Here is a 24,206-nt window from a genome sequence, read left to right as displayed (position 1 = left end):
ACCATGTCAGGTTTGAAGAGGTCTTGTCAGGCCTAAACAGTGGAAACCCCCCAAAAAGACACCATTTGGCAAACTACACCCTCAAGGATTTTATCAAGGGGAATAGTGAGCATTTTAACCCCACAAGTTTTTTGCTGAATTTACTGGAATTTGTCCGTAAAAATGAAAGTTTACAGTTTTACAAGGAATAAAGAAGAAAAAGCACCCCAAGATTTTTAAAGCAATTTCTCCTGATTACGGCAATTCCGGTTTTCGGGTGTCATGTCGCATTTGCAAAGCACCTGAGGGACCAAAACAGCGGTCACCCCCCAGAAGTAACCCCATTTGGGAAACTACAGCCCTAAAAATAATTTATATAGGGGTATAGTGAGCATTTTGATCCCATTGGTTTTTTGCTGAATTTTGTGTAATTAGGCCATGAAAATGTTTTTTTTTTACGGTGTTCACCGTGTGCTATAAATGACATGTTTAATTATGTGGGTCATGCGATTACGGTGATACCATTTGTATATAGGTTTTTATGTTTTACGGTGTTTGCACGATAAAATCATGGTTTAAAAAAATTTTGTTTTTGTCGCCATTTTCTAAGAGCCACAACTTTTTTTTTTTCTATTTTACCATCAAGAGTTGTGTGAGTGCTTATTTTTTTGCGGAAGAAACTGTCGTTTTTATTGGTATCAATTTTGAGTTCATGCGACTTTTTGATCCCTATTTATTTTTTTGGGAGCTGAAGTGTCCAAAAATAGCGATTCTGGTATCGTTTTTTTTATGGCGTCACCGGGCGGGTTAGATTACATTATATTTTTATAGTTCAGGCCGTTATGGACGTGGAGATACCAATTATGCATTTTTTTTTTTTATTTTTTTTTTCTAATAATAAAGGACTTTATTATAGAACATGGGTGTGTTTTGCAGTGTCCGCCATGTTCAGTCTTCAGTGCCGCCGCTCATTAGTGCAGCGCTGGCCGCATCGCATCATCCTGACGGCGTGCACTTGTCCGGGCTCAGGAGCGGGGCAATGGCTGTATTACACAGCCGCAGCCCCGCTCTCATACATTCATGTGTTACTATACTGAGCTGTGTGGCCACACAGATAAGTATCGAAATACATGAAATAACGGTATCGAACCGTTTTGGGATGCACAGTATCGAAACAGTATTGAAGTTTCGAAGCATCGTGCATCCCTATTTCATTTGCGTCAAGGCAATTATACATTAATAAATTAGTGTGACCTCTATCTTGGACTCTAAGATGGCTTAAACGTGCGTCACATCAACACACGTCGCACAGGTGCACACAGTGCCTTCCTGACTCATATTTAAGCCAAAAATGACTATGGTAGAGTCGAAACTTTGCCTGTCCACTTTGGGTGAATAAACGTAATATTTGGATTAAGCCAACATCCGGAGTGCCACTGTTATTATATAGCGGGTAGATCAGCGCTTGTCAGCTCCATTCACAAGGACCGATCGTCAATGTTGTTGTATGGGGATTATCTTTCCTCCTTTACACAGGGATATGTGCTGCTGACTTGTGATAATTTTTTGGGTTCACAGAAAATGTTTTCAGCCGACGAATGAGCGTTTGCTCGTTTATAGGCTTATCGCTGCCCTATATGCACAGGGCAATGATCCGGAGCGAGCGCGTGTTTTTTTTTTTTTTTGATAAGTGCCTAAAGGGGTGGGGAGAGCAGGAGGAGAACAGAGTGAGACAGACACACACAGATGTCCTGCAGCTTCTGCTAAGAGTTGTCACCCTAGCGCTTGATTCTCGACTACACTGATCATTACTGCAGTATGATGTCCATGTTGTGGCAGCTACTATATATGTCTGATAGAGATAAGTGAACATCCTGCTCTCCTGTATTGCGTATGGCAGACCTCCATAGCAGTTATGCTCTACCCACTAGCTTCGGGAAAACCAATAATTTGGCCTCTTAAATGCGGCAGTATTTGGGATCATTATTTGGATGCCAAAACCAAGAGTGGAACCTACACAGAGAAAGTATAATGGAAAGATTCGCACCTCCTCTGTTTTGGACCCACTCCTGGTTTTGGCTTACAAATACTGAAGAAAATACAGAACTAAAAATACTGCTGTGTGGAAGAGACCTTAGAAAAACTGAACCTGCAGAGGGGAAACTGCCATAATAACATCCCCCACACTCCTTCCACCGTAATTCCCTTCATATCTATCATACTGTAGTGTCTCTGTGATTTACATCATAGCAGGCGTAGTCTCGTGAGATTACGCTGTAAACTGTCATTCACAGCAAGATCTCGCTGTGCTGTAAATCAGAGATGTTACAGAAGTGTCAGGATTCTGAATAGACGTCACGTTCTGGCTGGAGGTAATGTATATTCATTGTCAGGACACTTGAGTAATGTTAATGTGTTTATGTAGCTGCACATAGTGATATAGCTATATCGCTATCTGCAGAGTAAATGAATGGAGAGAAGTGTATGACGCTGATAGGTCAGCGTCATACACTCCTCTGTACAACGCCCACTTGGTCATATAGTAAAACACGCCCAGTTGTCCATTAAGAAACTCATTAGCATAAAGCGAAAATAGGTCACAAATTCGTCAAAAATGATAGTTTTTCTAAATAAAAAAAACTGCTGTTCTCTACATTTCAGCGCCGATCACATCATGTAGGAGATAGGCCACTTATAATGTGGTGACAGAGCCCCTTTAAGCCGTACAGTCTGATTAAGAGTTGATAATCTTTCAGATCTAATATTAGTATTGTTAGTCAATGGGGCAATTCAAAAATCCTTATTTGTCAAGGATCCTATAAAACATTATTGTTTCGGCTCTGTTCAGTCGTCAAAGCTAAAGAGCATTCTGACTTTCCCGTACACAATAGTCGACCAAAGCCCACTTACGCCTTATTCACACGAGCGTATTTCACATCGGTGTTACGCACGTGAAAGCAACGCACGTCACACGGACCTATGCAAGTGAATGGGGCCATTCAGAAATTCAGTGTTTTCCACGCAGCGTGTGTCCGTTGTGTAAAACTGACTGCATGTCCTATACTTGTGCGTTTTTTGCGCATCACGCACCCATTGAAGTCAATGGGTGCGTGAAAATCACGGACAGCACACGAACGCACATCCGTGTGACATGCGTTTTTCACGCACCAGTTGCTAAAGAAATGATAAGGAAAACCCCCTCCTTCAGTTTATTCTGCTGATGTAATAAACGCATGAGATACGGATGACGTACACGCGTAAAAAAACGCAGACGCGCACCATACACTGATGTCACACGGAACTGCAACGCAAGAAAAACGCTGCGTTTTTTACACTCGCAAAACAGACATGTATGTGTGAATAAAGACTAAGGGTATGTGCACACGTAGTGACCAAGGGAAAACAGCCCCTGAGTTTCAGAAGTTTTTTGAGCAACTCGCGTTTTTTACGTCCGTTTTTGGAGCGGTTTTCATTGGAGTCTGAAAAAACGGCTCCAAAAACGTCCAAAGAAGTGTCCTGCGCTTCTTTGACGAGGCAGTCATTTTACGCGTCATTTGACAGCTGTCAAACGACGACGCGTAAATGACAGGTTGTCTGCACAGTACGTCGGCAAACCCATTCAAATGAATGGGCAGATGTTTGCCGACGTATTGGAGCCCTATTTTCAGGCATAAATCGAGGCATAATACGCCTCGTTTACGCCTGAAAATAGGTCGTGTGAACCCAGCCTAAAACTGTTTGGGTAGATTACAGCAACTATGTTTTTAAGCAGGGCTGTGGCATAGGTAAGCTAAGCTTTCGACTAGATTTTTCTATTGTAAGATCCTGATTCCTTCATAAATGGCTCATGTATAATAAGTAATAATACATTTGCTGTAGTGAATAGTAACTTCAGGATTTTCATCATGTAAATTATCAGACTACTTAAACAAAATATATTAATACAACTTCTGAACGAAAAACTTTACTAAATTCCTGTTAAATACGCAACACACCATGCAATTAATACAAAATTAATATTTTACGTTTTTAAGTATGCGTTGGTATATTTCTACTGACTCCACCCTAAACTGACTTACTCCACAGCCCTTTTTTAAGGTTGCCATAGATATTGCACATCGGTTCCTGGATTTGATTGTTGGTTTGACATTTCATGCACATATGCTTTTAAAGTTTCTAGAGATTCTATCCAGGGACAATAGGCTGTAGTTTGATGTGATCTGTAAATCTGATGCTGTGCTTACTGTCCACTGTCATCTGAAGGCTTCCCATGGAGTATTTAAAGTTCCTTGGCAACACTCCCGAACTTCTGGATAATTTCGGCCACTTCTGTAGTAACAATACATTAGAGAATTGCAATTTCTCACACTCCTTGTTAGGGCTTGTCCACATGTAACGGAATTGCTGCAGAAAACTAGCAGAAATTCCGCTGCAGAAAAAAACCACACCATATCCTGTGCCTTTGACTGCAGAAAATGGCGCAGATTTTGCTGCATTTTTCACAATGTTGGGAGATGGCGATATCTCCTCAGAAAAAAACGCAGCAATTTAGTCCACTTTCCGCAGCAGAAATCGGCACGGTACGAGAAATACGCACCACAGGTGAATTTCTGCTTGGAAATTTTACGCACCGTGCGGATGAGATTTGTTAAGTCTCACCCACTTTGCTGCTACTGTATTCTGCTGCGTGTTTTCCGTCCGCAATTCGGGACGGAAAATACCCAGCAATTCCGTTACGTATGGACGAGCTCCTTAAGCTTTTCGCAAAAATATAGGCTTAAAGTTTCAAGCAATTATCTGCTTGAGCCATTTTTTGGCATTATTCTTTAGATTTCTTCCCTTCAAGGTGTAAGCAGCCTGGAGACCTCCTCTGTCACTTAGACAGCTGTACATAAACGTCATATTTGGGGCCCGTTTACTTATATAACATTAGCTGGGCTGTATTCAAAGTTTTAATGTCAGCATTTGTGTTTTTGTCACAGAGAATATGAAACAGGCTTCAACATGACATCCAGATTTGGGAAAACGTACAGCCGCAAGAGTGGAAATGGAAGCTCAAAATTTGATGAAGTGTTCTCTAATAAACGAACCACTCTTAGTACAAAGTGGGGAGAGACCACATTTGTGGCCAAAGTAGGGCAGAAGAGACAGAATTACAAACCAGATGTGGCAGACCTCCCAAAGCGAACCAAAGTTGATGATGATGAGGACACGGCAGAGGATCCATTTGGATTTGATAGTGATGAAGAGTCAAAGCCAGTGTCATCGAAAAATATCTCTCAACCGAAGAGTGTCACCCCACAATCCTCAGAGCGTCTAGGTGCAGCAGGATCAGAGAATGTCACCCCAATGTTAGATGCAAATAGCAGAATGGATCACTTGGTCTCTTCAGAATCCACAGTGTCGTACAAGTGTGTTTCTTTTGACAGCACATTATATGGATTGAAAGAAAAAAATGCAAACAAGATCACCGAAGATAATAAAAAACATCAAAGCTCCCCTAAGAAAACCATCACAGGTATTAAACCGTATATTCTTATGTTCATAGTCTTCAGTTATAGAATATTTGTCATCAGATTTCACAATACAAACTGCTTACATTATTAAATGTATCTCTTAGGTGTACTTACTTTCAAAATCTGTAATAATGGCTGTATAATTTCTCAAAGTTTTCCTGTTTAATATTAAAATTAGCTTTTTAAGATGTGTATTCATGAATCCAAGTATAATCATGATGTATTCTCAATAGCCACCCACCTAGAGCTGACACGCCTATTGGTGTTTCTCCTTTTCGGCACCATGGCCACATCTCTCACCTGCTCAGTACAATCTGCAGTGTTCCTGGCTCTGCAGTAATAAAGCGGCAGATTAAGTTAGAAGCCCTAATTCTACACTTAAACTTCTTCTTTAAGACCTATTCTTTCATGTCAGAGCCAGGGAGAAGAGACCTGGTCATAGCAGCTCCTGCTTCTACAGTAATCCCAGTAAGCCCCCTGTCCTTTTTAGTGACCGTAGCCGGGCCACCTCTCCCTTTTCTGGAGCATCAAGTCTGCAACCCAGAATTGGCACCCCTCCCACCACCAGTAGTCATGGAAAGGTCTTTCCCAGCCTCTCTCTTTATATTCATATCCCATGATGTACCCTTTGCTCACATACAAGCAATCTATTGCATACTACCTGCAGCCATACTGTTAACCATAACAAATGCAGTCGGAACAGCCGCTACTCTCCTATAACGTTCACTGCCCATCTTTTTTTCCAGAAAATAATGGAGTCTAAAAGGAAACTTTTCACTAGGTTGGAACCACTAAACCACCAGCATGCGGTTATGCAGCTTGGCTTAGTATTTCAAACATGGCCCTGTCGAAAAAAGGCGTTTCAGCAATAGTTGGAAAAAGTTAGTGCGATGAGTCCAGCGGCACCCGCGCATGCGCATTGTGTACATGGTCTAGGACGGTACACCTGGCTAAACTTCACATGTGCAGTATACTTTCCTCAGCTTCATATGTGCAATACACACGCGCCCCATGCTGCTCTCCCATTTATCTCTCTAGTTACTTTACTAACTATTGTTAAAAAGGCTGTTTTTGATGCGGGAAGGTTTGGAATATGAAACCCCGGCTGCATAACGACATGCCGGTGGTTTAGTGGCTCCAGACAAAGTGACAGATTCCCTTTTAATGCTGTCCGTAACAGCATTCCTCTCCGTGCATTTGTCGCCAGGTGGTTTTATAATCCTGGTGCTTTCCTGTTAACATATTTTTTTTTAAAAAGCATCGCAAACTTCGAGTATTCTGCTTCCATTAAGAACCGAGTTTGGTGATTTGATTGAAACGCTTACTCCTATACTGAGTAGTCTTAAAACCCCATGCAAAATAAGACCACAATTTATTTGAAGAGATTTATTGGGCAACGACCGCACAATCCTCCAACAAACGGCAAGGGTCTCCGACAGAGATGGGTAGGAAAAAAAAATCCCTGAATCCTTTCAAGACAAAATATACAATTTTCATTGTTTGGCTGTTAGTCAAAGAATGGATAGTGTGTAGACATAGGGAGGTGGTCTTCCGTGTACAGCGGAGGGGGGCTCAAGAGCAGGCTTTTTGTTAAGTGTGGGACTGGACAGAATAACCATCCATTATCCTCTTCACAGCAATAAGCTTATTATATGCCAACATGTTCTTATCATTGCCAAGATGGATAGCAGGTTTTAGGGTTCCCTACAACTAGTGACTCCTTATATCTCTGCATACATTTTTTATAATTGGCTGTGAAGGTGCAATCCATCTGATGTTGTCCAGTTTAGGTGGAGTATTAATTTCCATGTAATCGTACATAAATGTTGTTAATCTTCGGTGTATGAAGACCTTTGCATTGAGTCCTATATGTGTTTCTTAATGTCCCCCTTCTGTTCCATTAGGTAATGCACAGAGTTTCATAGAAGACAAAAATAGCTGCACTGCTTTAAAGAAGAGTAACTACGACAGCAAGAAAGCTTTTGATGCATTACATTTAGGGGTTTCCACAAAATCTTGTAACAGTAGCAAAAAACCTTTGGAAGCCATCTTCTCCAGTTTCACCACTGACACAGAAGACTGGGATATGGAACCTGTAACGATATCCGATTCTCCTGAACAGACTACAGACCCACAGAAATTTGGACTGTTTGACTGGGAGGATCTTACTCAAGACAATTCAGAAACTCTGGACTTTGAGTTAGATTTGGATGCAAATAGTCCTATGGTTGAAGAGGACTACATCCAGACTAAAGAACAACCAACTGATGCGAATGAGCAACTGAGTGAGGATGTTCAAGGTGGCGTTAAACTTGGTAACTGTAGGACATACTGTAGGTCTAACAAAGCAAAATCTACACCGGGTTCATCAAACTTCGATAAACTGTTAGATGGTTCAAGTTATAACACAGGCAGACCTAACAATGCGACAGACAAGACTAATGCTGTGAGTAAGAACAGTGGTACTAGACCCACTGGACGGACTAGAGATTACACCGTTCTCCACCCATCATGTTTATCTGTATGTAATGTTACCATACAGGATAGCATGGACCGAAGTATGGAGGAGTTTACTACAAGCCCTTCTACAGATTTAGGGGAGGCAGGGCGTCTTAGAAAAAAAGCTGATCTGGCAACCGCTAAAACCACCACAAGATTTCGCCCCGGTAATACTAAATCTAAGAAGGATGCCAAATTAGAATTTTTTGGGTTTGATGACCAAGACGATGGAGCTGGTGGTGGTTTTGGGTCTAAACCTTCTGGGCAATCAAGCTATAGAATTAAATATTTTGGATTTGATGATTTGAGTGAAAGTGATGATGAGGATGAAGATGAATGGCAGCAGAAAGAAAGAAAAGCAAAAAAGAAGGCAAAAAGTACAATGATGGCATCAGAGTCCAGTTCATCTAGCTTAGGAATCAGTGCGAATATGCAGTGTTTACAGTCTACAAATAATATCGGTAAGTATTATGGGATCGTGGTGTTTTTTAAATATATGATGTAAAATTGCACTATTTTTTTGATGTGTAGATTTAATAAGCAGAAAATGCACGTTTTGCACCACATTTTACAGAGCAGCCAATCACCACTCAAACCTGCAGCAGTAGTAGCCCACTCCCCAGCAAATACCAAGGTAAGTGACTTATAAGTAGCTATACACACCCATATATAGGTGTTGGACTCCAGTAATTGGTATTGTCTACTGAAGTTTCCTTCTAATCTCCTTATGTAGGTCACATAATCTGCCATGACTTTTATTTTTGGCTTCATGTTGATGGGTAGATGTGAATTCTGGGGTAACATAAAATGGGAAGAATAATTATAACATCTGCTTTGTGTGCGATTGCTCTAGATATTCAGAGACCTTTTGTATGCTCTTGATAAATGGTCTGGTTTTTGATGTTACCTGTTTATTACAAAATCTACAGTTACATGGCCATATGAGTAGAAATTAGTGATTTTACTTATCGGCATCCTTGGGTCCACCTTGAATACGCATTTGCCTTTACATTAAACAGTGGTTTAATAGTAGATAATAGTCGGGTTGTACAAGTGTGCATATTTAGACTGGATAGATAAGTTTTCACCATCAGTAAAGCTGGCCGTACATAATCATTTGGCTGTCTCTGTCACCAGATTATAAGTGTCCTATCTCCTACATAATCTGATCGGCGCTGTAATGTAGAGAACAGTGGTTTTTATTTTGAAAAACGATCATTTTTGACCAAGTTATGAGCAATTTTAGATTTATGCTAATTTGTTAATAGACAACTGGGCGTTTTTTTAACTTTTTGACCAACTGGGCGTTATACAGAGGAGTGTATGACGTTGACCATTCAGTGACCAATCAGTGTACTACACTACTCATTGTTCCAGCCCATCTTCTTTCACTGCACTATCAAGCTAGAACAATGAGAAGTGTATGTCGCTGATTGGTCACTGATTGGTCAGCGTCATACACTCCTGTACAACGTCCAGTTGGTCAAAAAGTAAACACGCCCAGTTGTCTATTAAGAAACAAATTGGCATAAATCTAAAATGGTTTATAACTTGGGCAAAAATGATCGTTTTTCTAAATAAAAACAACTTCTCTACATTACAGCGCCGATCACAATATATAGGAGATATGGCACTTATAATGTGGTGACAGAGACTCTTCAAACATTCACACTCTAATCAACTTGATCATGAACATTTACTGCCTCTGGCCGTGCTCATGTCCATGCGGGACAAAGAATCAGGCATGTTGAATCAAAACCTGTTCTTGTTTCTCTGCTGTCAGAAGACCGGCTTCACAAGTACATTAGATTGTCCGGATGTTGCTGATTTCTGTCGCCATTTATCTTTTAAATGTATCGCCAGCTTAAAACATAAGGCAGACCCTTTAAATTGAGGGCAGCATAATGTTTGAATAGACAAGCAATTTTCATTGGCCTGTCACCTATTTGCTTAAAGAAGATCTGTCACTAGTTTATTAATCCCCTATCTCCTAACTAATCTACTAGGCACTATGATGCTGATAACTACAGTGTGATTTGTTTTTAAAAACTTATTTGCGAAGTTATGACCATTTTTCTAAATATGCCAATTTGGCTATACTTTCCAAATAGGAGGTGACTTTCTCCACTCTGGACACAGTCATACAGTAAACATTACACCGCCCAATCAGCATACAGCTCCTCCCCCTTCCCTGCCCAGTAACACAGCCTGATCTTATAGTATACAGCTTCCATTCCCGATTGTATTCAACTGGTGATATCTCTGGTTGTGTCACATCTAGAACTGCGATCCTGGTGTCATGTGAAAGATTAGAATCTCCTCTTTCATAAGCCAGAACCGCTTTTCTAGGTGGTCCGTAGCCCGAGATATGGCTGTTCGAAGTGATCCCCCCTTCCCTCCAGCCTCAGTCTCTCACACTGTGTGAAGCAGCTTCATTCTGATAGGACAAGAGTCAGAGGCTGTGAGGTAGCGCCAGCTCAGGAAGATCGCTGGTGTTGACGCCCATTTGTCAAGTATAGGCTAACTTGCATATTTAGAAAAAAAAGCTCTAACTTTTAAAATAGTTTTGGGTCACGATTTTCACTAGCATTCATTGTGACAGTCTATTAGATTAGCTAGGAGATAGGACATTACTAAACTAGTTACAGATATTTTTTAAGTGAAGCCGTTTTGGAGAACTTACATGCATAGCACAGTCAGTGCCGCCAGAGGTGAGTCCGGTGTATTCGTGAGCTGCCCCTTTTCTCTGCTGATTTACTGTGCATAAGGGTATGTGCACACGATGAGAGGCTTTTACGTCTGAAAAGACACTGTTTTCAGGAGAAAACAGCTGCCTCGTTTCAGACGTAAATGCTGCTCCTCGCATTATGCGCCTCGTCTTTGACGCTCGTAAATCTTGAGCTGGTCTTCGTTGACTTCAATGAAGAACGGCTCAAATTACGTGGCAAAGAAGTGTCCTGCACTTCTTTGCCGAGGCAGTCAATTTACGCGTCGTCGTTTGACAGCTGTCAAACGACGGCGCGTAAATTACAGGTCGTCTGCACAATACGTCGGCAAACCCATTCAAATGAATGGGCAGATGTTTGCCGTCGTATTGTAGCCCTATTTTCAAACTTAAAACGAGGCATAATACGCCTCGTTTACGTCTGAAAATAGGTAGTGTGAACCCAGCCTAAGAAGACATCTGTCAATCGGGAGAGAGTGGGCGGTGCTAACAGAAGCTCATGGTAATTCCGCTCTCCTCTTTGGCGGAGCTGCCTGGGTTCTAAATGTAAGTTAACAGAAGAGGATTAACGTCAGCACATAAGTGACAGTCCGCTGAAATCAGCGAGGGCACAATAATATGGATGGCAGGTTTCCTTTAATCGGCATGGTGCCCTAATATACTAGTGAGTGTAATTTAGAATGGCAAAATAGCCCATTGAAATCTATGTACACCTTAGAAAGGCAATCCTTTTTTTTTTTTTCAATAAATGATTTTTGAAAACTACAGCTTGTCCCGCAAAATATAAGCCCTCATACCACTTAATCGATGGAAAAATAAGTTCTGGCTCCCAGAAATTGGCGACACAAAATAAATAAAAAACATGTACACTTAGTTTTTTACTTGTAAAATATAGAAAAAAATATATATTTGGTATCGCTGTAATTGTATTGACCCGCAGAATAAAGGTAACCTGTTTTAATTGCACAGTGAATTCTGTAAAAACTGAGCGCAAAAAACAATGGAGGAAAAGCAGGGGTTTTTGTTTTTTTCCATTTTCTACCCCACAAATAGTTTTTTCCCAGGAAAAAATGAAAAAGTTATGACTTTTGGAATGTGGGGAGGAAAAATGAAAATCTGAAAGCTGTTTTGATGGAAGGGGTTAAAGGGTATCGTTGTACCCCCTAGTATAAATCTATTACTGGATCATACTATGCTAGGTTCTCTTTAATACATCTGCCCAGGAGGAGTAACTATATATACTTTTGTAACAGTTATCAAATCTAGGGCAGTGAACATGCAGTGAAGGTCCTGAGTTTTTATATATAACTATTGACGACGTATGAGAGAGAAAATATTACAAGAAGGACCAGGAGGAAATGTCCAAGGTTGAAAAAAATAAAGTAGCTGGTAATCTGCTAGTTTTATTCTCTGCCAGTTCTAGAAGTTAAAGTAAAGAATAAACCGAGCAGAGGCAAAAATGTGACGTAATTGTTCCAAATTATTTTATGCCAAACCATTAAGTTCAAAGGCTTAAGTGCGATATTTCCAACAAAAGCGAAGCCACAACTATTCTATTAATACATTGATTTTGCTTTTCCTTCCATTGTGATTTTTTGATTAGTGTTTTGTTTTTTTTGTTGAATAAATTAGACTTTGTAGGAGATCCGTATGCTGTACCTGAAGTATTTAAAAAACCTGCTAGCAGGCAAGGGGACAAAAATAAGGATGGCACCCGGAAAATATTTAGTGGACCAAAACGGGTAAATATTTTGGATTTTTTTGTGTTTGGTATTTATAATAAAAAAAATTACAAAAAAGTTAGCAAATATGTAAAGTAAGGCTTCCTTCACATCTGCGTCTACTAAGTTATTCATCCCGTCAAAACGACGGAACCCTTGCACAACGGAGACAAACTGAAACCATTGGCACCGGATCCGTCGCCATTTAAATCAATGGTAATGGAAACGGAAACCTTTTTGTTTTCAGTTGGTCAGTCAGGGCTCCGTTCCGACGGATGTGAACGAAGCCTAAACTATTTATGTAGAAAGAAAAACACAGGTTTGTCTGAAGTTAGAAAAATAGTGATAAGTACAGTTTCCGGGGGAAAAACAAAGCAGTACTTAAGTTCACATCTCGTTTTTACTGTACGTCTGATGTGCTAATTTTGACGTGAGAAAACCGTGTCAAAACGAGTTACACAGCGTGCACATGGGTTTCTATGGCCCGGACGAATTCCCTAACGGTGTAGTTTGTGCATACGTTTTGTTTGCCTACGTTATATTTTTTATTTTTTCCATGTCCTGAAAAGCGTAGTCTCCTACATTTTTCACTACTTTTCCTAAACGAATACATTCTTATTTGTATTGGTCAGTCACGACGTATGCAATCTTAAACTCTACGTTTGCATATGTAAAACGCATACGTTTTGTAACCATATATGAAAAATCTTGAGTTTACAAAGTTTAGTTTAGCTAAAGAACAAAACAAAAAAATATACGTTTTTATAAGTAAGAACGGACCCGAACGTGTACGACGTATACCACAAAAAAAGCTAAGCCCATGTTACAAATGTATGGTTTTTGTAGCTTTAATAACTTCTACGTCGTCGTATACCACAAACGTGTGCACAAAACGAGATGTGAACTTGGCCTAACAATGTCGTAAACGCAGCCACGCCTCATATGCATTACGTAGACTATTCCTATATAATTGTAGAAGCCATGAAACATACAAAAATAAAGACAACTAGAGAACTGTAACAACCTAGTGGAAGCTTTTATGTAGCATTGTACAGAGCCAGCAACTATTACAACAAGGGCATATTTGCTTGAGATTTTATTTTAAGCTTGTCAAAATTTGGTCTTGAACTGATCTTGAGATTTATTTTTTTTGCACGTTTTAAAGTATAAGGGTCTATTCACATTGTGCAGTTTATTTTGGCAATTACTGCGAAATGCTGCAGTATTGTCGTGATTTTGTAAACCAATTTAAAAGCATTTTTGGATCCATGCCTGTGAATAGTGCCCATCAGTCAGCCATCATTTATAGCCCCCATGAACAGAAATGATCTTTGTTGTGGTCATGTGATCAGCTATTTCATACCTTGGGTGGCCACTCAGCAGGTGACACATTTATTTTATAGGTGTTGTGTGTAAATAAAGGTCCATTTTTGCTTTCCTGAGCAGCACTCTACTCCATGCAGGGAGCTGATGTTGAGCCATATACTGTGTATAGCCAGTTTTTAGCTCTTGGCAAGTGCTGCTGAGAAATGCAATGCCTCTGCTTTTATTAGAAGATCCAGATCAGCTTTGCCAGTGACGGTCATCACGGGTCTGTTTTTAACTGGAGCTCTTATTGATTCTACAGTTAGGCTATGTTCACACGGGGTATTTTGCAGAGTTTTTTGACGCGGAAACCGCGTCGCAAAACTCGGCAGAAACGGCCCGAGAACGCCTCCCATTGATTTCAATGGGAGGCGTCGGCGTCTTTTTCCCGCGAGCAGTAAAACTGCCTCGCAGGAAAAAGAAGCGACATGCCCTATCTTCGGGCGCTTCCGTCTCCGACCTCCCATTGACTTCAATGGGAGGCAGGAGAAAGCGTATATCTCGCTGTTTTATGCCCGCGGCGCTCAATGGCCGCGGGCGAAAAACGGCGCGATAATTGCCGCGAAAATCGGCGTGCAGGGAGAGGAATATCTGCCTCAAAGTTCCAAACTGAATTTTGAGGCAGATATTCCTCCCCCAAAATACTCCGTGTGAACATAGCCTTACAGTAGATACTACATAATAAAAACATGAATATATAAAGTATGAATGTTCCACAGAGGTCTTGAAAGAACAAAAAATCCCCTGCACAGGCTGCAGACTCATTCAGACACATGGAACCTGCACCCTTTAGGCCCCATTCACCTGACGGTAGAATTTATCCGTAATTGCGGACCGTAATTAAAACACCCGCAGTTATGGACCAATTCACTTTTGGGTGGCTTTCCGTGGCCGTGCCCGTAACCGCAGACCATGATTATGGGCGTGGCTGTGTGCATGGGGCCCTAGTAAGCCTGTCTCTTAAAGGTTAGAATGATGAGATGAAGTATAAATGGTATTTGAGAAATGTATCCATAATTCATTACTTTAATATTGTCTTGTTCTAGTCTCCAACAAAAGCCGTCTATAATGCACGACACTGGAACCAGCCTGAGGTGGAGGAGCTTCCTTCCTTACCTGCACTCAAAGCTCAGTCAGCACCTGTAAGTAAAAGTAGATTTGGGAAAGCATGTGCAATATATTGGGATGACTGGTCACTATTTTTCCTTTTTTTAGAAGATGATTTTGGTAGCCTGCAGCAAGTCAAAATGAAAGTGTGTTTTTTGCGTTTTTCGTTAGTTAACTGTGCTATTATCCAATTCTGTAAGCTTTCCATATCTGCATGCATTAAACCCTGCTACCGTTCTGATCTGATGCGGCATGTTTAGTAAGACAGCTTTTCTGGGGGGTTTTCAGCACTCCTCAGTGAAAGGTTTGCAAGTCTAAAACCACTTGGCAGCTTTTGTTTATCAAAACTTAGACAATTCGCTTCTCTGCCTGACCATTGAAGCAGTTCTGTCATTCCCCTTATGCAGAGTTCCAAAAACTGCAGATCAGTTGATAGACTTCAGTCTGATTAATATTCTCTCTTATATAACTGGTCCCCCACTGCCCGTGTACTACTTTTCTGCTTCTCCTCGTGCCCTTACTTTTTGTGCTGAACTGTCATTCATAGTAATCACATATCAGTTAATGTGTTGACTGTAGTGACATCACGGCTGCTGCCAATATGGGTAAGTTGTTAGCATGCAAGGAAGCCGTATACTAGCAGCGGTGCAGTCTGCTGCTACACAATAGTGTGAGAACAGACTACATTTGTTTAGTTTCGCACTTTTGTCACCTATATTTTGTTTACTTTCAGTGGTTTTCCAGGTTGGGGGCTGTTTTTTTAGGCTTCGTTCACATTTGCGTCAGGGCTCTGTTCATGGGTTCCGTCTGAGCTTTCCGTCAGGGGAACCTATGAACGGAACCCCGACTGAAACAAATGGAAACCACAGGTTTCTATTTGCATCACCATTGAAGTAGTAGTCGACTATGTTATTCATTCCGTCAAACGACTGAGCCCTTGCACAACTGAGACAAATGGAAACTATTTGCACCGGATCCATTACGTTGAAATCAATGGTCATGCAAATGTGGAAACCTATAGTATGTCAGGGTTCCTTCCTGACGGAGAGCTCAGACGGAACGCCAGTACAGAGGCCTGACGCAGATGTGAATGAAGCCTTGTACTGCTAAACTAATGGGATAGGTTATCAGTATATGTTCTGTGAGGGTCCGACCCTCACTGATCAGCTGTTCTGGCTGATTCTCTGTGCCGACAACTATGCAGGGGTTAATGCCGGAAGCAGATGGCTCTGACCACTGTATAGCAGTCGTGCTGCAGCTCTGCTCCTATTCACTTGAATAAGAGCAGAGCTGCAGCACGACTGCTATACAGTGGTCTGAGCCATTTGCTTCCAGCACCGACCCCTGCATAGCTTCCGGTAGCTGCAACAGCTGATTGGTGCGTGGCTTGAGCGTTGGACCCCCACGGATCATATACTGCTGACCTATCCTGTGGAAAGATCATCATAAAAAAAAGACCTCAACCTGGACAACCACTTTAATTACTTATGTAATTATTCTTTGACTATAGGCAAAGCCATCGGAGACTTCAACTCCAAAAGATGACGGTGTTTTCAAGGCACCAGCTCCTCCACCTAAAGTTATCAAAACCGTGACTATCCCAACACAGCCGTATCAAGACATAGTAACCGCACTGAAATGCAGGAAGGAGCACAAAGAAGTGAGTGTTTTTTTTTTTTTCCTGTCTACAATGTTTCTCTGCATTCTGTACCCAAAGTAGTTTGTTTTCATATTGAAGTACTTAAAGAGGCTCTGTCACCAGATTTTGCAACCCCTATCTCCTATTGCAGCAGATAGGCGCTGCAATGTAGATTACAGTAACGTTTTTATTTTTAAAAAACGAGCATTTTTGGCCAAGTTATGACCATTTTCGTATTTATGCAAATGAGGCTTGCAAAAGTACAACTGGGCGTGTTGAAAAGTAAAAGTACAACTGGGCGTGTATTATGTGCGTACATCGGGGCGTGTTTACAACTTTTACTAGCTGGGCGTTCTGATGAGAAGTATCATCCACTTCTCTTCACAACGCCCAGCTTCTGGCAGTGCAGATCTGTGACGTCACTCACAGGTCCTGCATCGTGTCGGCACCAGAGGCTACAGATGATTCTGCAGCAGCATCGGCGTTTGCAGGTAAGTCGATGTAGCTACTTACCTGCAAATGCTGATGCTGCTGCAGAATCAACTGTAGCCTCTGGTGCCGACACGATGTAGGACCTGTGAGTGACGTCACAGATCTGCACTGCCAGAAGCTGGGCGTTGTGAAGAGAAGTGGATGATACTTCTCATCAGAAAGCCCAGCTAGTAAAAGTAGTAAACACGCCCCGATGTACGCACATAATACACGCCCAGTTGTACTTTTACTTTAAACACTCCCAGTTGTACTTTTGCAAGCCTAATTTGCATAAATACGAAAATGGTCATAACTTGGCCAAAAATGCTCGTTTTTAAAAAATAAAAACGTTACTGTAATCTACATTGCAGCGCCGATCTGCTGCAATAGCAGATAGGGGTTGCAAAATCTGGTGACAGAGCCTCTTTAAGATAGAAACTGATCCAGTGTAGCAAGTAAACCTATTTATGACATTTCCAGTATCTTAAATAGGCAGCACTGTATAAGTCATGCACACATTTTGTGACCTAAGTGGCAGTAGTGAGCAGTTAACATTAGTTTTCTCTTAAATATGTAATCTATGGTGTGCCAAGTTTTCATTCAAAGCATTCAAAACTAGTAATAACTAATAAAAATAAACAGGAGCCGGAGCATATTCCAGTTTTATGTTGTGGTTTGTCAGCAGACAAGGTTTTATGCCAGTCTATTTGCTCTATTACAGAAACACAGGGCACTGGCATGAAGTGAGTTTTGTCAAAGGAATAATATTCAAATATACTGTTTACTGCTGTTTTTATTGCAAAGTAGCAGATGCCTCAGCACTGGGATGTAGTACATGTAATACTTGTGTTTTGCCTTTTAGCTGTACACCGTTGTTCAACATGTGAAGCACTTCAATGATGTGGTCGAGTTTGGTGAAAATCAGGAGTTTACGGATGATATTGAGTACTTGCTGAGTGGATTAAAGAGTAATCAGCCCATAAACACAAGATGCCTTAGGTGAGCTTAAACCAACAAACAACGTACAGTGGGTATTATTTTATCTGGTTATTTATAAAAATGTTACCATTAAGAAGTCTCTCATAAATGTATATAGCAGCTGGTCAGAAAATGGCTTCAGTGTATGTCAGGGTCATTGTTCTATATTACCAGAACGTAGTATACAAAATATGGAAGTGCAGTTATTTGATTTCAAGCTTATGGTGTTATAGCAGCTCAATTTACTGATGTATTAGTTCAAACTAATAGATGTACGCTGATCAGCCATAAAATTAAAACTACCTGCCTACTATTGTGTAGGTCCCCATCATGCCACTAAGTTTTTTTGTTTTTTTTGTTTTGTTTTTTCGAAATTCTTTATTTCACAAAGCTTTTCAAATTTTAAAACAAACAAGACTAGGTAAATAAACATGCATATGTGCACCGCAAAGCATAGAAGAATATTGCATTTTGAAAATACACAGAAGTGCAAGGTTAATGAAGTGTACAATAGATCAGACCGCAGTGGTCAATAGCCATACAGATTACAGAAAAAAAACTTCATAAGATCCTTGTGCTCGTCTAGAAGGATTAAAAAAAATATACGCCAACAGTCTACTACAATATCACACCTAGCTTCTCTCGAAGGGCCAAAAATTCTGCTAATTCTGGAATGATTCCTATCCTCCAAACCGACGCACTCCTCCATCCTACATAGGTTGACCATTTTATCTACCCACATCCGAATCGAAGGTGGTTCAGTGAACTTCCATTTTACTGGAATGGGCAGTTTTGCAGCCGTTATCATAAGGTTGCGAGATTGTTTTTGGAAGGCTTATAGTCCAAGGTCGGTCTCCATAAGAGAACCAGAGAAACAGCATCAAGGTCTATGGTAACTTTGTTTGCAAATGGACGAGGTGGAGATCGCCAGCCAGAAGGGCCGAACACTCGGGCAATATCACCAGATATTAGATAATGAGCCAGTATGCCCATTGCAGCGCCAACATAAGTCATTAGGGGTGAGGCCTATTTTGCAGAGGAATCCTGGAGTTCTATACCACCGGGTACACTAAAACCGTTTTGACCAGTCGAGGCATGGACTCCACAAGACCTCTGAAGGTGTCCTGTGGTATCTGGCACAGAGAAGTTAGCTGCAAATATTTTAAGTCCTAGAAGTTTCATATTGGATCTTTTACTTGGATCAAACTTTTTTTTCCTGCACATCCCACAGATGAAAATGGGATTCCTCAGACCAGGCCACCCTCTATTGCTCCATGGTCCAGTTCTGATGGTCATGTTCCCATTGTAGGTGCTTCTGGCAGTGGATGGGTGTCAGCATGGGCATGGCGACCAGTCTGCAGCTACACAGTCCCAAACACTGCAATCTGCGAGTCATTGTTTCTTCTGACACCTTTTCTATCATAGCCATCAATTATGTTTTCAGCAATTTACACTAAAGTAGTTATGGGATCGGACCAGATGGGTTAGACTTTGCTCTCCACATGCATCAATAAGCCTTGCGCAGCCATGACCCTGTTGCGAGTTAACCTGTTGTCCCTCCTTGGGTCACTTTTGGTAGTTCCTAACCATTGCATACCACGAACACCCCACAAGACCTGCCGTTTCTGGAATGCTCTGACTCTGTAATCTAGCCATCACAATTTAGCCCTTGTCAGGGTTGCCCAGATCCTTACGCTTGCCCTTTTTTCTTTGCTTACAACACAAACTTCATAAACTGTTTTTTTTTTTTTTTTTTTTTTTTTGTCACCAGATTTTGCAACCCCTATCTGCTATTGCAGCAGATAGGCGCTGCAATGTAGATAAGAGTAACGTTTTTATTTTTAAAAAACGAGCATTTTTGGCCAAGTTATGACCATTTTCGTATTTATGCAAATGAGGCTTGCAAAAGTACAACTGGGCGTGTTTAAAGTAAAAGTCCAACTGGGCGTGTATTATGTGCGTACATCGGGGCGTGTTTACTACTTTTACTAGCTGGGCGTTGTGTATAGAAGTATCATCCACTTCTCTTCAGAACGCCCAGCTTCTGGCAGTGCAGACACAGAGCGTGTTCTCAAGAGATCACGTTGTGTCGTCACTCACAGGTCCTGCATCGTGTCAGACGAGCGAGGACACATCGGCACCAGAGGCTACAGATGATTCTGCAGCAGCATCGGCGTTTGCAGGTAAGTTGATGTAGCTACTTACCTACAAATGCTGATGCTGCTGCAGAATCAACTGTAGCCTCTGGTGCCGACACGATGCAGGACCTGTGAGTGACGTCACAGATCTGCACTGCCAGAAGCTGGGCGTTCTGAAGAGAAGTGGATGATACTTCTAATCAAGCCCGCCCAGCTAGTAAAAAGTAAACACGCCCAGATGTAACACACATAATACACGCCCAGTTGGACTTTTACTTTTCAACACGCCCAGTTGTACTTTTGCAAGCCTCATTTGCATAAATACGAAAATGGTCATAACTTGGCCAAAAATGCTCGTTTTTTAAAAATAAAAACGTTACTGTAATCTACATTGCAGCGCCTATCTGCTGCAATAGCAGATAGGGGTTGCAAAATCTGGTGACAGAGCCTCTTTAAGTGCCGATGGCTGACCCACACCAGCAGGGCCTTCCTATTTTAGCCCCTCGCCAAGGCTGCAACCCTTTCCCCGCCCTCCTCTTTAGTGGTTGCTCTACCACTTTTACACTCTGATTGGGGTAAACACCTTCTACTCTTAATGACTTGGTCTTTTAAGGGAGCAGACCAATTCCCTAGCCTGGGATTTCCAGGGGGTGGGCCTGCCATCTCACGGGAATGCTCAGACCGTCGCTGTATCCACCAGCTCCAGTCTGTCTTCTCAGACAGCATTCCAGGGTCTGTCAGCTTGGTCTCCTCAGTCTGCACGCTAGAGCCTTCTGACTGACCGCTCAGCAGGAAACAGCACCAAGTGGACGGGTAGGCTAGTTCTGAGGGCAGTTTTGTTTTTAGGTGGCTATTTTTTTTCTACTGAACTTTGACCAGTCCCCCTCCCCACTTCCTTTCCCACATCATGTCTTCTACCCGAGAAGATTCCTATAGACATCCGGTTCTATTTCGATGACTACATAATATGCTTGCGGTCACTGCAATAAAAAGATTTATCCTGCAGCTTGTCTAACTTTGCTCTCGGTGCCTAATCCCTTGAGCCTCCCAGGATTCATCTGAGACACCCTATCAGTATATTACCCCCTACGAGGCCAGATCCTTAAAAGGGTTGTTTAGGATTAGAAAAAGAGTGCGTTTTTTCCCAACTACAATGACACACCTGTCCACAGGTTGCGTGTGGTATTGCAGCTCGGCCCAATTTGCTTCAATGGAGCTGAATTACAGTAAGACACAAGCCATGGACCAGTATGGCTCGATTCCTCGAGGAACGTAGCTATGTTTTTCTATTCCTGGATAACCTCTTTAATCCAGCCAAGGGGAACCTTTCCAGACTCTCTCCGACGATGGTTGAGACCCTGGAGTGCCTGCCATCACAAATAGCAGCCTGGACGAGCTCTCCCTTTAGCAAAAATGCAGCCCTTTCCTCGTGGTAGGGCACACAAGAGGCCCAGAAGCACTAGGAACAGATCCTGCTCATCGGTTTTTCACAACATTTCCCTAAAGAACTAGCGCTTGAGGCTGCTTACCTGTTGGATCAGTCTGTCTCCTTTTGAATCATCTGACTTTGATTCAGAGTCTAAAAAAAAATTAGCAGCAATGCAAGTTTTTTTTTATAAGTGCTGTAATGGACGCGTTACACATTAAGGATGACTCCGGCACTCCCTTTGGTGATGAATTGTTGTTCCGATGTTAAACACTTTTTTTTTTTTTTTTTCTGAACCATGACAAATTCCAGAAGACCTTCTCTAATGAATCAAAGCTCCCTGACAGGCTCTCTAATGGGAGGCTATGCTTTTCCTATTTCCAGAGGATTTGGTTAATAAATGGGCAGTCTCTTCACCTGTGGATCCACCTGTGTCATGACTTTCCAAGAGTACCACCCACCAAGAGATTGGGTTCACTTTTTAAGGTTTTGCCTCTCCCTCAACCAACCTTTGCTTCTTTTTTGGTTCTGAAATTCTGCTCTATTTGGGCCAAATGACTTCACCTAGGAAATCTCAGGAGTATCACAGGAAGACTTAACTGATCTAGCCTCTCAACTTCTTCATGCCTCAGTTTTTATGTCAGGCCTGTTTTGCTTGGTTGAGAAAATCTTTGAAACCACTGGTGGTTAAAGTTCTCGTCTCCTTCAGTCGTCCTCAACAGCGAACGCTCAGAGAATTTGTTCATTTAGCAAATTTTCCTCACAGAGGACTTAAAGCTTTTCTGCTGATTTCTGGCATCCATCCTTTAAGCCCTCCTGGCCTATTCGCACTAGGCCCCAGAGGCCATCCACCTCCAAAACATTCTCCACCTGAAGGTGTCTCATGGCGCGTTTGCTCTTCTTGGTGCACAACTTCTTTTCTTTTAGGCGATTGTCTTGCACACATGGACAAAGGTTGGCTTTGAGATGTGGTATCGATAGAATACACAATAGACTTTAGGATCCCTTTTCCCTCCAGATTGGTTCTTACTGTTGGCCCTTGCCTTGGTTAAATGTCTTTTGTACACACTCAAAGGGTCTGGGTAAATTTTCTGCAGTCAGTCAGTACCCTTCCACCATAGACTTGCGCAGTGCCTACCTCCACGTCCCTAATCCATGGCTTACCAGCTTTTCCTTTGATTCGCTGTTGGTTCTCAACGTTTCCAATTTGTCTCCCTCCCCTTTGGGCTTGCTACCACCACCTAGGGTCTTCACTAGTGGGCTCATAACATTCTCTTTTTTTTAATCAAATAGTTTTTGACGCAGTTTTCACAATATACAATCAATACATGAGACACGAACAACCCCTCCCCCAACATATCCCACCCTCTTGCAAAGAGTGCAATGGGCTCATAACACTAAACAGTGTCAGTGGTGTCAGTGTCACCCCTTACCTGGACAACCTTTTTGTGAAGGCTTCTTACAGAGAGGACAGTCTTTCCAGGTCATACCTTGCAGAGACTTTGTTGGATAATCAACTTGTAGAAGTCATCCCTTGTTCCAGCTCAGCTGGGTGCCTCTGCGCGTGAATACTCCTTATACCATCGGCTTTTGCATGTGGGTGCTGGGCAAGATGGTGTCAGCCTTCGAGACCACCCCCCTAAGACCAATTTCACATGTGACCTCTCCAGCGGGCAATTCTCACGTGCTGGGACAAATCTCAGGTTTGCTTGGACAAGTAGATTCTCTGACCCCCACGAATTTGCAGAGCATTGTTTTGGTGATCTCCCCAGCAGTCTCTCAGGGCCTGTCCTTTTTGCCTCTACATTGGCTTTTCGTCTCGACTAATGTCAGCCATAAGGGTTGTGTTCGGCCTTCACACGGTCCAGCAATAGTGGTTGAAGAAGAAAGCTTTACTACAGATCAATATTCTGGAGCGGAGGTCTACCTTTCTGCCCTTCACGGTGGTCCCCTATCTGATCCATCAGGGAGGTTGCATTTTCGTATTATGCATTTGTGCGAACAAAGACGTCTGCTATCATTGGCCCAGGGGGTAGGCAACTGGACTGAAGAGTAGCTAGATCCAGGGAGTGGTTTTTCCACCTCTGTCTTCCACATCTACAGTGCCTAATCCTGGCAGATCTGGAGGAAGTCTTTGCATACCATCTGAACCCCAAAGTTTCAAACTGTGGCCAGGGCTATGGAAGGGTTGCCTCTTCTTAATCTCCCCCCTCCTCTTACGCTCATGTCCCGGGTTCTCAAGAGAGTAATGGCGCTGGGCATCCCTGCAGTTCTAGTAGCTTTATACTAGCCTTGCAGGGCTTGGTATGCCGAACTAGTCAATCTGCTTGCGGATTCGCTGTGGCCTCTAATTCTCTGACTTGACCTAATTTCCCAATGTCTGCTTTTTTTAAAGCAGAGTTTGAGTGCTTGCGGTCTTGCCAAGTCTTTTAATCCAGACAATTTCTCAAAGCCTGAAAACCCTCATTGGGTGTGTCCCACCCCTAGGATCCTATCCTTCCTCAAATCTGGTTTGGACCAAGGAATTGGCCTTTTCTCTAAAGGGTCAAGTCTTCTCTCCCTAAATCTTTCAGCGCACTCCCAGGTGAAAGCTTTTTTGACTGGTTTTGGCCCATTATGCTCCTTTCCACCATCAGACTTTG

The 24,206-nt window shown here is 42.1% G+C and overlaps 1 protein-coding gene across 5 annotated transcripts in view; it reads left to right on the top strand.

The window, feature by feature from the left end:
- WAPL (WAPL cohesin release factor) overlaps nt 1–24,206 on the top strand; it is a 72,907-nt gene that overhangs the window by 8,292 nt on the left and 40,409 nt on the right. For 4 of the 5 annotated variants that reach the window (XM_075841708.1, XM_075841711.1, XM_075841709.1 and 1 more), the window contains exons 2-8: nt 4,962–5,497; nt 7,400–8,455; nt 8,569–8,628; nt 12,352–12,461; nt 14,852–14,947; nt 16,423–16,572; nt 17,885–18,021. In XM_075841708.1, coding sequence (XP_075697823.1) covers nt 4,984–5,497; nt 7,400–8,455; nt 8,569–8,628; nt 12,352–12,461; nt 14,852–14,947; nt 16,423–16,572; nt 17,885–18,021 — 2,123 coding nt within the window. In that variant the 5' untranslated portion in view covers nt 4,962–4,983. The remainder of the gene's footprint in view (nt 1–4,961; nt 5,498–7,399; nt 8,456–8,568; nt 8,629–12,351; nt 12,462–14,851; nt 14,948–16,422; nt 16,573–17,884; nt 18,022–24,206) is intronic. The other variant, XM_075841712.1, reaches the window with a different exon arrangement.

Source organism: Rhinoderma darwinii, chromosome 11, assembly GCF_050947455.1.
Source record: "Rhinoderma darwinii isolate aRhiDar2 chromosome 11, aRhiDar2.hap1, whole genome shotgun sequence".
In the NCBI taxonomy this organism is placed as follows: Eukaryota; Metazoa; Chordata; class Amphibia; order Anura; family Rhinodermatidae; genus Rhinoderma; species Rhinoderma darwinii.
Note: the sequence above shows the minus strand (reverse complement) of the source record. Positions and strands in the feature narration are given on the sequence as shown.